We start from the raw sequence: 14973 nt of genomic DNA, 5'->3' as shown, positions 1-14973 counted from the left end.
ATGACATAAAATCAGACTGGACTGAGGATGTTGAACCTCTGCTTCAGCCTTTTTACCCTGAGAACCCCTGGCGACGAAGATATCACCCGTGTGGAGTCAAAAACCTGAAAGGGCACGAAACAATCTAAAGGGAAGACCAGTAAAGGTCTGTCTTGGAGCTGGGGCAGTAGTAGGAGAAATCAAAGTGGACCTACCTCCATTGGTTCAAGAAATCCTGCAGAAAGTTCCTTCCCCAGAACCATCTGCCCCGTAGGATTTCATGTTTACTTGTCACTGTCGCAGCCCCAGAGGTCGTCGGGTTAAGACAGCCCAAGCGAAGATGCAGGGTCCGAGTCTGTAGACATGGAGACCTCCAAGGAACATAAAGCAGAATCGTGATTCTGACCTGTATCAAAGTATCAATTGATCCTGATGCGAAGCATCCTGTAACCTAGAGGACAATTGTTCCCCAACCTACCTGCTCCGGATACGGTAGAACCATGCTGCCGCATATGTCGATGGATCCCTGAGCAAGGTTGCCTCAGGAAAACGGCGGCTTGATGGACCGGCGATACACCGAGGTGTATACCCTAGAGAGGTTCTGATACCATCTCCTGCCATCTGCGGGGAAAAGATAGGAAAACAAACCCTGTTTGATACCTGATATTGTGTATTCGGGTGTCTGTCGGCCGCCTACCGGAGCCTGCCCAGCTCATCCGAAACTGAACCAGTCGCTGTCATTTTCGTCAATGGCGTGGAACCCTGATGGACTTGACGTGTCCTCCTCCTTTACCTGCAGTATCAGATGAACTGCTGTATTATGTACCTGTATATTCTGAGACACTGGTTCAGATCCACAGAAAACAGACATCAGTAATGCATGGAATGTTAGCAAAGTTTCTTTTTGGAAAGGTGTGTTTGGTCCCGCTGTGATTTGATCCTGTGACCTTGGAAACCAAAGTCCAAGGGCTTACCTGATGAGCTATTGTCTGGTTAATAGTGACATTACCTGCATCATTGATCAAACAGGGGTGTGCAGGTGCGTGGAGGGCGAAGCAGATGGCTCCGCCGCATACTTCACACCTAAGAGGGAATTCTTCGACTATCCCAGGAGAGACAAACGAAAGGAGAAAAGGTGGGTTAAATAAACAGAGCCCTACGTAAGGTCTGCACTATAATGTGTAGTGACCGATACGATTAAAATAAACTTTCTGGAGCAGCGGAGACCTGAACCAGCAACGCTGCGCTGTGGGACAGAAGTCTTAGCCCTAGGCTATAGGAGTTCTCCTTAAAGTTTTGTTTGGATTCAAACCCCTGTTCAGATACCCGCTACTAGCGTACTGAGCCGCAGCGCTATTTGTCTGATGCCTTACACGCATTCCACAATTACAAATAGCATTAGTAACTAGTGACAACAAGGAATAATAAAGGGAAGGCAACACCCCGCCCTGTATTTAGTGTACCGCTAATTAAGGTGCACCAGATGTTTCTCTGAGGTTCCGCTGGCTTTTCAAAATGGTGACCAGCCTGTGAGAAAGATGGGGGAAAATGTTATGTGCAAGATGTTGTTATTAGAAAACATTGCGGAAGTAGCCTACAGCACCTGGTATTCCCAGGCGGTCTCCCATCCAAGTACTAACCGGGCCTGACCCTGCTTAGTTTCCGAGATCAGACGAGATCGGGCGTGTTCAGGGTGGTGTGGCCGTAGGCTTTTATCCCCTATATCTGGTATTTTATGGATTTATCTATATACATACCTACACGCACTTAAATATATATATCTATATATATACATGCACAAACATAACTATATATGTATATATACACACACACCGTAGGTAAATAAATACTGCACAGTAGATCCTTTTAATTATTATTGAGCTGAGTCCCAGCTACTGTAATAGAGCAGGTTCCCTGATTTGCAAGTAGGAAAATGCTGGGTAGAGGACTCTACTGCAGGAGGAATGTATCTATATTTCAGCAGCCTGAAGTATCGAAAAGTTACAAATCCCAGAGCTGTTGCCTAGCGACGGGGAGACCTGGGAGCCCGCTGAGTAAAGCGGGTTAACTGTTAATATACCTGGGACTTTATTTGTATTTGTCTCTGAGTATGCAAGATTAGCCCACTGGGCTATAGGAGACACTGCAAATATGAAGCCAGGTCTGTGCAGGGAGGAAATGGCCGCCAGAGTGAAACTCCTCTGGGCTATGCGATAAAATCTATATAGTGGATAACTGGATTAGTGCTGAGCCACTCTGACTATATCACATTCTCCTCAGCACCATGTGCATTAAACTCACATAAATGCCTATTACACTATAACAGTGGCCGGGGAGCGGAGAATGCTGAGCCCGCTGTACAGAGCAGGAGTTAGCTCCGCCCCCCGGCTATGGCGCCTTATTGCAAAACTAAGCGGGAAGCGAGCTGTACCCTCCGCTGGGCCTGCGAGTCACCGCCGGGGAGCGCTGAGCGCTGAGCCCGCTATACAGCGCTAGTAGAGCCCTGTATCTGCTAGCCGCCGCCGGGGAGTGTTGCGCTGAACAGAGCGCGAGTCGCCGCCTGGGAGCAGGGAGCGCTGAGCTCGCTCTACAGAGCGGGACTTAGCTCCGCCCCCTCCGTACAAGGCGCCAAATTTAAACATTGCTTTGCGCTCGAGCGGGATCCCTGTGCCGGCTCTGTGAGTCGCGCTGAGTGGGTGCGGGGGGTGCGGGGAGCTGGGGGAGCAGAGGGTTATCAGAATGACACACACCCGTTTTTCAGTCAGGGTTGTATAAACACATACTCAGCCTCCCCCAATCATCCTGTCTGTTTCTCCATGAGGAGGACAGGTAAGGATACAATAAAGTACATTACAGCCCCAGAGAGCCCTTCTGGAGTGGGTTGTACAACAATAAACAGATTGCTCTAAAAACATACATAGCCACCACAAATAAAGTATACTTCACTCACCACTGTGTTCTTGGTGGATCGGCCCCGACACACGCCGCACGCAGCGGCGTCCAGCCGGAATCTTCTGTGGTGGGGTGTTCCCGACACAAGCCGCACGCAGCGGTGTCCGACCATTTTTGATACTCACCGCTGCCATGCTGCCGGAATCTTCTGCTGGATGGAGTGGCCGCGACACGCGCCGCACGCAGCGGTGTCCGCCAACTCAGGAGAGCTCAGTGTCTCCCTCAGCCGGGGCCCATCCCTAGCCGCACGCAGCTGCGATGGGACCCCGCCGGCAGCTCCCACGGTGCAGACTGGCAGTGGCAGAGCTGCCAGTCTGTGAGTGTGTGTAAGAAAAATAAAATAATAAAGAAAAAAGAAGAAAATTCTTCAGCTAAACCCAAGTGAACCAGCTACCTCGGGCACTTAACTAAGACTGGCTTGGAGGGGAGATAGTAGGGGAGGAGCTAGCCACAGTGTGAGAATTTTTAAAGTGCCAGCTACCAATACCACCTACTATCTCCCCATTGTAACTACACTCCAGTGGCCCCTAGTGGATGAAGGAGAAACATGGGTAATACTGTGTACTGGGTATATGTACTGACCTGGGGGTGTAACACATGGGTAATACTATGTACTGGGTATATGTACTGACCTGGGGGTGTAACACATGGGTAATACTATGTACTGGGTATAACACATGGGTAATACTGGGTATATGTACTGACCTGGGGGTGTAACACATGGGTAATACAGTGTACTGGGTATATGTACTGACCTGGGAGTGTAACACATGGGTAATACTGTGTACTGGGTATATGTACTGACCTGGGGGTGTAACACATGGGTAATACTATGTACTGGGTATATGTACTGACCTGGGAGTGTAACACATGGGTAATACTGTGTACTGGGTATATGTACTGACCAAGGGGTGTAACACATGGGTAATACTATGTACTGGGTATATGTACTGACTTGGGGGTGTAACACATGGGTAATACTATGTACTGGGTATAACACATGGGTAATACTGGGTATATGTACTGACCTGGGGGTGTAACACATGGGTAATACAGTGTACTGGGTATATGTACTGACCAGGGGGTGTGACACATGGGTAATACTGTGTACTGGGTATATGTACTGACCAGGGGGTGTGACACATGGGTAATACTGTGTACTGGGTATAACACATGAGTAATACTGGGTATATGTACTGACCAGGGGGTGTAACACATGGGTAATACAGTGTACTGGGTATATGTACTGACATGCGGGTGTAACACATGGGTAATACTATGTACTGGGTATAACACATGGGTAATATTGGGTATATGTACTGACCTGGGGGTGTAACACATGGGTAATTCAGTGTACTGGGTATATGTACTGACCAGGGGGTGTAACACATGGGTAATACAGTGTACTGGGTATATGTACTGACCTGGGGGTGTAACACATGGGTAATACTGTGTACTGGGTATATGTACTGACCTGGGGGTGTAACACATGGGTAATACTATGTACTGGGTATAACACATGGGTAATACTGGGTATATGTACTGACCTGGGGGTGTAACACATGGGTAATACTGTGTATATGTACTGACCAGGGGGTGTAACACATGGGTAATACTGTGTACTGGGTATATGTACTGACCTGGGGGTGTAACACATGGGTAATACTATGTACTGGGTATATGTACTGACCTGGGGGTGTAACACATGGGTAATACTATGTACTGGGTATAACACATGGGTAATACTGGGTATATGTACTGACCAGGGGGTGTGACACATGGGTAATACTATGTACTGGGTATATGTACTGACCAGGGGGTGTGACACATAGGTAATACTGTGTACTGGGTATATGTACTGACCAGGGGGTGTGACACATGGGTAATACTGTGTACTGGGTATATGTACTGACCAGGGGGTGTGACACATGGGTAATACTGTGTACTGGGTATATGTACTGACCAGGGGGTGTGACACATGGGTAATACTATGTACTGGGTATATGTACTGACCAGGGGGTGTGACACATGGGTAATACTATGTACTGGGTATATGTACTGACCAGGGGGTGTGACACATGGGTAATACTATGTACTGGGTATATGTTCTGACCAGGGGGTGTGACACATGGGTAATACTGTGTACTGGGTATAACACATGGGTAATACTGGGTATATGCACTGACCAGGGGGTGTAACACATGGGTAATACAGTGTACTGGGTATATGTACTGACCAGGGGGTGTGACACATGGGTAATACTGTGTACTGGGTAGATGTACTGACCAGGGGGTGTGACACATGGGTAATACAATGTACTGGGTATATGTACTGACCAGGGGGTGTGACACATGGGTAATACTATGTACTGGGTATATGTACTGACCAGGGGGTGTGACACATGGGTAATACTATGTACTGGGTATATGTACTGACCAGGGGGTGTGACACATGGGTAATACTATGTACTGGGTATATGTACTGACCAGGGGGTGTGACACATGGGTAATACTGTGTACTGGGTATAACACATGGGTAATACTGGGTATATGTACTGACCAGGGGGTGTAACACATGGGTAATACAGTGTACTGGGTATATGTACTGACCAGGGGGTCTGACACATGGGTAATACTGTGTACTGGGTATAACACATGGGTAATACTGTGTACTGGGTATAACACATGGGTAATACTGGGTATATGTACTGACCAGGGGGTGTAACACATGGGTAATACAGTGTACTGGGTATATGTACTGACCTGCGGGTGTAACACATGATTAATACTGTATATCATTGCTTAACAAATCCAAAGGGTCAGGTAGCCCCTAATTTTGCTGCCTGGTTACCAGAATTTGCAGGAGGGAAGAAGCAGATCCTCTTCAGCCGCAGCGCAGATTCATGGCCAGGACTGCATGTGCTGAGTGCCGTCCCAGCCTGCGCTGACTGGTGTGCCTGCCCGTCACATCCTGCTGCGCTGTCTGCTGTCTTCAAACTCCGGCTGAAGAGAGCCCTTCTATGCGTGGGCAGGGTTTGTGGCTTCGAATGGGGTTGTGATGTGGCTAGAGAGTGTGTGTGTGTGTGTGTGTGTGTGTGTGTGTGTGTGTGTGTGTGTGTGTGTGTGTGTGTGTGTGTGTGTGTGTGTTTTTGACTGGGAGATTTCTGCGGAGGGTTGGTTTGCCTGGTGGGCCCCCTTAGTTGTGTGGCCGTGGGGTTGGTTTGCCTGGGGGATGGCAGGAGGCTGCTCAGTAATGTGACTATGGGGGAAGGGGAGGGGGGTCAGTTTATTATTATTATTATTTTTTTTTGGGGGGGGGGGGGGGGGGGGGGCGGGAGACCGCCGGTAAGCATACCTCCTCCAGGATCCCGGCAGCAGGATGCCCCCAAACCGGCCATTCCACTGGGTACTTTTTTAGTAATTTATAGGAGGGCCAATACTATTTTGTATATATATTCTGCCATGACATTTTTGGGTTTATGTATGCCCCGTACATTTGTACTGAAATACAGCTTATGACTGCGCTACACTCTGGTTGTATAATACTCACACAAGACCCCCAGTGGAAAACAGAAGCAATGAGGGAGACATCACAGACAGGGTAAAACTTGCAAGGGAAGAGTTTCTTGGCTTGTCTGGTAAGCTTGCAATCCAGTGTGACAGCCACCAATCAGAAATGTTCCTTGAGGCTGTAACGGAACATGCACACAGAAATAAATCCATAAAGAAGTGATCCGGACCTGGTACATACAGTCAGCACGACTGAGCAGTAAGACTGCAGCAGATTGCCAGCTAAGGAACAGGACTCAGACCAGGGTAATGATCTGAGTCAGTCTGGGTGTCAGTCAGGATATAACGCTTTGTATAAATAGTAGCTGATGCAGGAAATATAAGTGACCTTAGGAAGATGAAGAAGACAGATAGAAGTCAAGTTGCTGATATTCAGGAAAGAAATAGGAGTGACATCTGGAGCCACTTACCCTGCAGTAGTAGTAACGCTAACAGCACCGAACAAGCCAGGCAACTTCCCACCGCTCTCCAGTACGCTACATAAACCTGCAATGACACTGCGCCTTCTTTCTTCTCTTCTTCCCCCATTTCATTCTCACAGACCAGGTTTTCATTTTTGTTTTCATCTTCTTCATTTACTTGACTGCCACCTGTCAATAGGATTAAACATGAGCGTCTGTCGGAGGCATTTACCTGTTCAGGTGTAGGGCACTTACCTATTCCAGTAGGTATGTATGAGAAGCAGTTACCTGTACAGGATACTGGATATAAGAGGATGTTACATGTACAGGTGATGGGATATAAAAGGATGTTACATGTACAGGTGATGGGATATAAAAGGATGTTATATGTACAGGTGATGGGATATAAGATGATGTTACATGTACAGGTGATGGGATATAAGAGGATGTTATATGTACAGGTGATGGGATATAAGAGGATGTTATATGTACAGGTGATGGGATATAAAAGGATGTTATATGTACAGGTGATGGGATATAAAAGGATGTTATATGTACAGGTGATGGGATAGAAGAGGATGTTACATGTACAAGTGATGGGATATAAGATGATGTTACATGTACAAGTGATGGGATATAAGATGATGTTACATGTACAAGTGATGGGATATAAGAGGATGTTATATGTACAGGTGATGGGATATAAAAGGATGTTATATGTACAGGTGATGGGATATAAAAGGATGTTATATGTACAAGTGATGGGATATAAGAGGATGTTATATGTACAGGTGATGGGATATAAGAGGATGTTATATGTACAGGTGATGGGATATAAGATGATGTTACATGTACAAGTGATGGGATATAAGAGGATGTTATATGTACAGGTGATGGGATATAAGAGGATGTTATATGTACAGGTGATGGGATATAAGATGATGTTACATGTACAAGTGATGGGATATAAGAGGATGTTATCTGTACAGGTGATGGGATATAAGAGGATGTTATATGTACAGGTGATGGGATATAAGATGATGTTACATGTACAAGTGATGGAATATAAGAGGATGTTATATGTACAGGTGATGGGATATAAGATGATGTTACATGTACAAGTGATGGGATTGTCAAAGTCAGAAAAATATCACTATGCACACTGCCATATTTGCACCTCATACATGTCCGCATGCGCTCTCCCGTGTGTGCGCATACCCGCTGTTACGTGCACCCGCAGGCGCACTGTATGCGCATTTACGGTAGAGTTTCTGTGTGCCCAGCGTGCGACTCAATCGTTACATAATTTAACCATATAATGTATTTTATAAGTTAATATTCCCCTGAGTCCAGCAGGTATCAGTGGGTCTCAAATGGCTCTTTGACCTTAGAGATTCCCCAAACAATAGTTTGCATGTTGGGAGGGCTTCACATGGTGTTATGCATAGTTAAGCACAGGAATAGTAATTGAAGATTAATTGTATTCCAAATCAGTATCTTTCCCGCAGACGGAGTACAATGGCCTTTAATTACACTGAGCTTTGAGACTCAATGAGGAGGGCCAACACCTGTGTTTACGAATGGGTTAGGGTTTGTCTCCAGAAGAATGATTGCTGAGATGTCATTGTCTCAACTGAAAGTGGACATCATGAATATCGAACAAAACCCAGAGACAGGGTTTTGTTTTGTATTCGCCAAACAATAGCTCTCCAGAAGACAGGAATGTGTTAGTCATCACCCAACATTTTGCATAACCAAGCTCACATGCTCAGCTCCCTGATACAAGACAGCCCACATACTGTGAAAGACACACTTCCTGTGGTTGACACACCCCCACAGCTGGAATGCAGGTATGATATTATCCAATGGAAATCACAGGGCTCACTCACTCACACAGCTACCTGGCACCCAGCAGCATGGCGGCTACATCCCCAGGACTGACCTCCAAGCTAAAGGCTAAGTATTGAATTCACATGGCTAGATAAGGAAATATAGACAGATTGCTTTAAGGTCAATGGTGCTGGTTTAAATAGGATATTGTAACTTGTTTGTGTGATAGATCTGGGAATATGTGCTGGTAGCAATGGCAGGCTGATATGTGTGGTTACATTGTGATCTGGTCTTGTGATGAATATGCTCTGGTTATTGAGATACTGAAGTTGTTTGGAATGTGAAATTGAATAAGATGGTTCTAGGAAGTTGTTTGGAATGTGAAATTGAATAAGATGGTTCTAGGAAGTTGGATTGGAATGTGGAATAAGATTAGTTTGTTTGTAAGAAATGGCTGCTGCTGGGTGTCTTCCCCTTCCCCTTTCAACCATGTGTTGCAGTCTTTGGAATCATTGGAGTTTTCCCAAAATGGAGTCTAGCTTCTGTCCCATGCGGTATTGTAGGGTTGTGTATATAGGGACAGCCAGTATGGGTAAGCTCAAGTATTTTCTCCACAAAGATTCTCAGCATTGACTAACTGCGCAGCGATTGTTCCTCACATGTGTAAGCTTCTCTGCAACCATATTGTCTTTATAGTTATTGTGAGCCATATCTCTCTCTCTCTCTCTCTTCTCCTCTTTCTCCCTCATTTTTTCCCTTAAACGTAATTGTATTGTATTGTATTTCCTGTGTAGTTATCTGGTTAGTTAGTCTATGTTATATTGTAGTGTGTGACTTGTATTGTATTATTCTTTTGCAAGTATAACATTCATATAAGGCGTTAGACCCTAAGCACGGTATTTGTGTATTTCTTATAGTGTTAAGTATTCTCAGAGCGTCGGTGACGCTCGAACAGCTTTTAAATTAATAAGGTTACACTGTGTTGCATCTACACTCTACCACTACACAGAGGTTTACAGTATAAGTACATTCCTTAAGGTATAATTATTCTAGTTTAATTCTGTAAGTATCTGCAATGCCTGTGTTCACACCCTGTGCACAGCGTCTGCGCATACCCTTGCGGTACCTTTTGCGCCAATTGCGTACTGTGTTCTTTAACCTTTAACGTGTTTTTAATAGGACAAATATTATATACATTGTCAGGATATAAGAGGATGTTATATGTACAGGTGATGGGATATAAAAGGATGTTATATGTACAGGTGATGGGATATAAGAGGATGTTATATGTACAGGTGATGGGATATAAGAGGATGTTATATGTACAGGTGATGGGATATAAGATGATGTTACATGTACAGGTGATGGGATATAAGAGGATGTTACATGTACAGGTGATGGGATATAAGAGGATGTTACATGTACAAGTGATGGGATATAAGAGGATGTTACATGTACAAGTGATGGGATATAAGAGGATGTTACATGTACAAGCGATGGGATATAAGAGGATGTTACATGTACAAGTGATGGGATATAAGAGGATGTTATATGTACAGGTGATGGGATATAAAAGGATGTTATATGTACAGGTGATGTGATATAAAAGGATGTTACATGTACAAGTGATGGGATATAAGAGGATGTTATATGTACAGGTGATGGGATATGAGGATGTTATATGTACAGGTGATGGGATATAAGATGATGTTACATGTACAGGTGATGGGATATAAGAGGATGTTACATGTACAAGTGATGGTATATAAGAGGATGTTATATGTACAAGTGATGGGATATAAGAGGATGTTATATGTACAGGTGATGGGATATAAAAGGATGTTATATGTACAGGAGATGGGATATAAAAGGATGTTACATGTACAAGTGATGGGATATAAGAGGATGTTATATGTACAGGTGATGGGATATAAGAGGATGTTATATGTACAGGTGATGGGATATAAGATGATGTTACATGTACAAGTGATGGGATATAAGAGGATGTTATATGTACAGGTGATGGGATATAAGAGGATGTTATATGTACAGGTGATGGGATATAAGATGATGTTACATGTACAAGTGATGGGATATAAGAGGATGTTATATGTACAGGTGATGGGATATAAGATGATGTTACATGTACAAGTGATGGGATATAAGAGGATGTTATCTGTACAGGTGATGGGATATAAGAGGATGTTATATGTACAGGTGATGGGATATAAGATGATGTTACATGTACAAGTGATGGGATATAAGAGGATGTTATATGTACAGGTGATGGGATATAAGATGATGTTACATGTACAAGTGATGGGATTGTCAAAGTCAGAAAAATATCACTATGCACACTGCCATATTTGCACCTCATACATGTCCGCGCTGCGCATGCGTGCGCTCTCCCGTGTGTGCGCATACCCGCTGTTACGTGCACCCGCAGGCGCACTGTATGCGCATTTACGGTAGAGTTTCTGTGTGCCCAGCGTGCGACTCAATCGTTACATAATTTAACCATATAATGTATTTTATAAGTTAATATTCCCCTGAGTCCAGCAGGTATCAGTGGGTCTCAAATGGCTCTTTGACCTTAGAGATTCCCCAAACAATAGTTTGCATGTTGGGAGGGCTTCACATGGTGTTATGCATAGTTAAGCACAGGAATAGTAATTGAAGATTAATTGTATTCCAAATCAGTATCTTTCCCGCAGACGGAGTACAATGGCCTTTAATTACACTGAGCTTTGAGACTCAATGAGGAGGGCCAACACCTGTGTTTACGAATGGGTTAGGGTTTGTCTCCAGAAGAATGATTGCTGAGATGTCATTGTCTCAACTGAAAGTGGACATCATGAATATCGAACAAAACCCAGAGACAGGGTTTTGTTTTGTATTCGCCAAACAATAGCTCTCCAGAAGACAGGAATGTGTTAGTCATCACCCAACATTTTGCATAACCAAGCTCACATGCTCAGCTCCCTGATACAAGACAGCCCACATACTGTGAAAGACACACTTCCTGTGGTTGACACACCCCCACAGCTGGAATGCAGGTATGATATTATCCACTGGAAATCACAGGGCTCACTCACTCACACAGCTACCTGGCACCCAGCAGCATGGCGGCTACATCCCCAGGACTGACCTCCAAGCTAAAGGCTAAGTATTGAATTCACATGGCTAGATAAGGAAATATAGACAGATTGCTTTAAGGTCAATGGTGCTGGTTTAAATAGGATATTGTAACTTGTTTGTGTGATAGATCTGGGAATATGTGCTGGTAGCAATGGCAGGCTGATATGTGTGGTTACATTGTGATCTGGTCTTGTGATGAATATGCTCTGGTTATTGAGATACTGAAGTTGTTTGGAATGTGAAATTGAATAAGATGGTTCTAGGAAGTTGTTTGGAATGTGAAATTGAATAAGATGGTTCTAGGAAGTTGGATTGGAATGTGGAATAAGATTAGTTTGTTTGTAAGAAATGGCTGCTGCTGGGTGTCTTCCCCTTCCCCTTTCAACCATGTGTTGCAGTCTTTGGAATCATTGGAGTTTTCCCAAAATGGAGTCTAGCTTCTGTCCCATGCGGTATTGTAGGGTTGTGTATATAGGGACAGCCAGTATGGGTAAGCTCAAGTATTTTCTCCACAAAGATTCTCAGCATTGACTAACTGCGCAGCGATTGTTCCTCACATGTGTAAGCTTCTCTGCAACCATATTGTCTTTATAGTTATTGTGAGCCATATCTCTCTCTCTCTCTCTCTTCTCCTCTTTCTCCCTCATTTTTTCCCTTAAACGTAATTGTATTGTATTGTATTTCCTGTGTAGTTATCTGGTTAGTTAGTCTATGTTATATTGTAGTGTGTGACTTGTATTGTATTATTCTTTTGCAAGTATAACATTCATATAAGGCGTTAGACCCTAAGCACGGTATTTGTGTATTTCTTATAGTGTTAAGTATTCTCAGGAGCGTCGGTGACGCTCGAACAGCTTTTAAATTAATAAGGTTACACTGTGTTGCATCTACACTCTACCACTACACAGAGGTTTACAGTATAAGTACATTCCTTAAGGTATAGTTATTCTAGTTTAATTCTGTAAGTATCTGCAATGCCTGTGTTCACACCCTGTGCACAGCGTCTGCGCATACCCTTGCGGTACCTTTTGCGCCAATTGCGTACTGTGTTCTTTAACCTTTAACGTGTTTTTAATAGGACAAATATTATATACATTGTCAGGATATAAGAGGATGTTATATGTACAGGTGATGGGATATAAAAGGATGTTATATGTACAGGTGATGGGATATAAGAGGATGTTATATGTACAGGTGATGGGATATAAGAGGATGTTATATGTACAGGTGATGGGATATAAGATGATGTTACATGTACAGGTGATGGGATATAAGAGGATGTTACATGTACAGGTGATGGGATATAAGAGGATGTTACATGTACAAGTGATGGGATATAAGAGGATGTTACATGTACAAGTGATGGGATATAAGAGGATGTTACATGTACAAGCGATGGGATATAAGAGGATGTTACATGTACAAGTGATGGGATATAAGAGGATGTTATATGTACAGGTGATGGGATATAAAAGGATGTTATATGTACAGGTGATGTGATATAAAAGGATGTTACATGTACAAGTGATGGGATATAAGAGGATGTTATATGTACAGGTGATGGGATATGAGGATGTTATATGTACAGGTGATGGGATATAAGATGATGTTACATGTACAGGTGATGGGATATAAGAGGATGTTACATGTACAAGTGATGGTATATAAGAGGATGTTATATGTACAAGTGATGGGATATAAGAGGATGTTATATGTACAGGTGATGGGATATAAAAGGATGTTATATGTACAGGAGATGGGATATAAAAGGATGTTACATGTACAAGTGATGGGATATAAGAGGATGTTATATGTACAGGTGATGGGATATAAGAGGATGTTATATGTACAGGTGATGGGATATAAGATGATGTTACATGTACAAGTGATGGGATATAAGAGGATGTTATATGTACAGGTGATGGGATATAAGAGGATGTTATATGTACAGGTGATGGGATATAAGATGATGTTACATGTACAAGTGATGGGATATAAGAGGATGTTATATGTACAGGTGATGGGATATAAGATGATGTTACATGTACAAGTGATGGGATATAAGAGGATGTTATCTGTACAGGTGATGGGATATAAGAGGATGTTATATGTACAGGTGATGGGATATAAGATGATGTTACATGTACAAGTGATGGGATATAAGAGGATGTTATATGTACAGGTGATGGGATATAAGATGATGTTACATGTACAAGTGATGGGATTGTCAAAGTCAGAAAAATATCACTATGCACACTGCCATATTTGCACCTCATACATGTCCGCGCTGCGCATGCGTGCGCTCTCCCGTGTGTGCGCATACCCGCTGTTACGTGCACCCGCAGGCGCACTGTATGCGCATTTACGGTAGAGTTTCTGTGTGCCCAGCGTGCGACTCAATCGTTACATAATTTAACCATATAATGTATTTTATAAGTTAATATTCCCCTGAGTCCAGCAGGTATCAGTGGGTCTCAAATGGCTCTTTGACCTTAGAGATTCCCCAAACAATAGTTTGCATGTTGGGAGGGCTTCACATGGTGTTATGCATAGTTAAGCACAGGAATAGTAATTGAAGATTAATTGTATTCCAAATCAGTATCTTTCCCGCAGACGGAGTACAATGGCCTTTAATTACACTGAGCTTTGAGACTCAATGAGGAGGGCCAACACCTGTGTTTACGAATGGGTTAGGGTTTGTCTCCAGAAGAATGATTGCTGAGATGTCATTGTCTCAACTGAAAGTGGACATCATGAATATCGAACAAAACCCAGAGACAGGGTTTTGTTTTGTATTCGCCAAACAATAGCTCTCCAGAAGACAGGAATGTGTTAGTCATCACCCAACATTTTGCATAACCAAGCTCACATGCTCAGCTCCCTGATACAAGACAGCCCACATACTGTGAAAGACACACTTCCTGTGGTTGACACACCCCCACAGCTGGAATGCAGGTATGATATTATCCACTGGAAATCACAGGGCTCACTCACTCACACAGCTACCTGGCACCCAGCAGCATGGCGGCTACATCCCCAGGACTGACCTCCAAGCTAAAGGCTAAGTATTGAATTCACATGGCTAGATAAGGAAATATAGACAG

General features: G+C 43.6%; 1 protein-coding gene and 1 non-coding gene across 2 annotated transcripts in view; both read right to left on the bottom strand.

Annotated features, from left to right (window-relative positions):
• The window catches only part of ABCC10 (ATP binding cassette subfamily C member 10), a 144266-nt gene that overhangs the window by 35452 nt on the left and 93841 nt on the right, over positions 1-14973 (bottom strand). Inside the window, exons 12-13 of the mRNA XM_063918766.1 lie at positions 6911-7090; positions 6481-6619 (exon numbers count right to left, since the gene is read on the bottom strand). Coding sequence (XP_063774836.1) covers positions 6481-6619; positions 6911-7090 — 319 coding nt within the window. The remainder of the gene's footprint in view (positions 1-6480; positions 6620-6910; positions 7091-14973) is intronic.
• On the bottom strand, positions 1571-1689 carry LOC134911977 (5S ribosomal RNA). The gene has a single exon (XR_010176965.1). It is a non-coding gene; the product is annotated as a 5S ribosomal RNA (ribosomal RNA).

This window comes from Pseudophryne corroboree, chromosome 4, assembly GCF_028390025.1.
Source record: "Pseudophryne corroboree isolate aPseCor3 chromosome 4, aPseCor3.hap2, whole genome shotgun sequence".
NCBI classification, from domain to species: Eukaryota; Metazoa; Chordata; class Amphibia; order Anura; family Myobatrachidae; genus Pseudophryne; species Pseudophryne corroboree.
The sequence above is the reverse complement of the archived record's forward strand: the minus strand, read 5'-3'. Positions and strand labels throughout refer to the sequence as shown.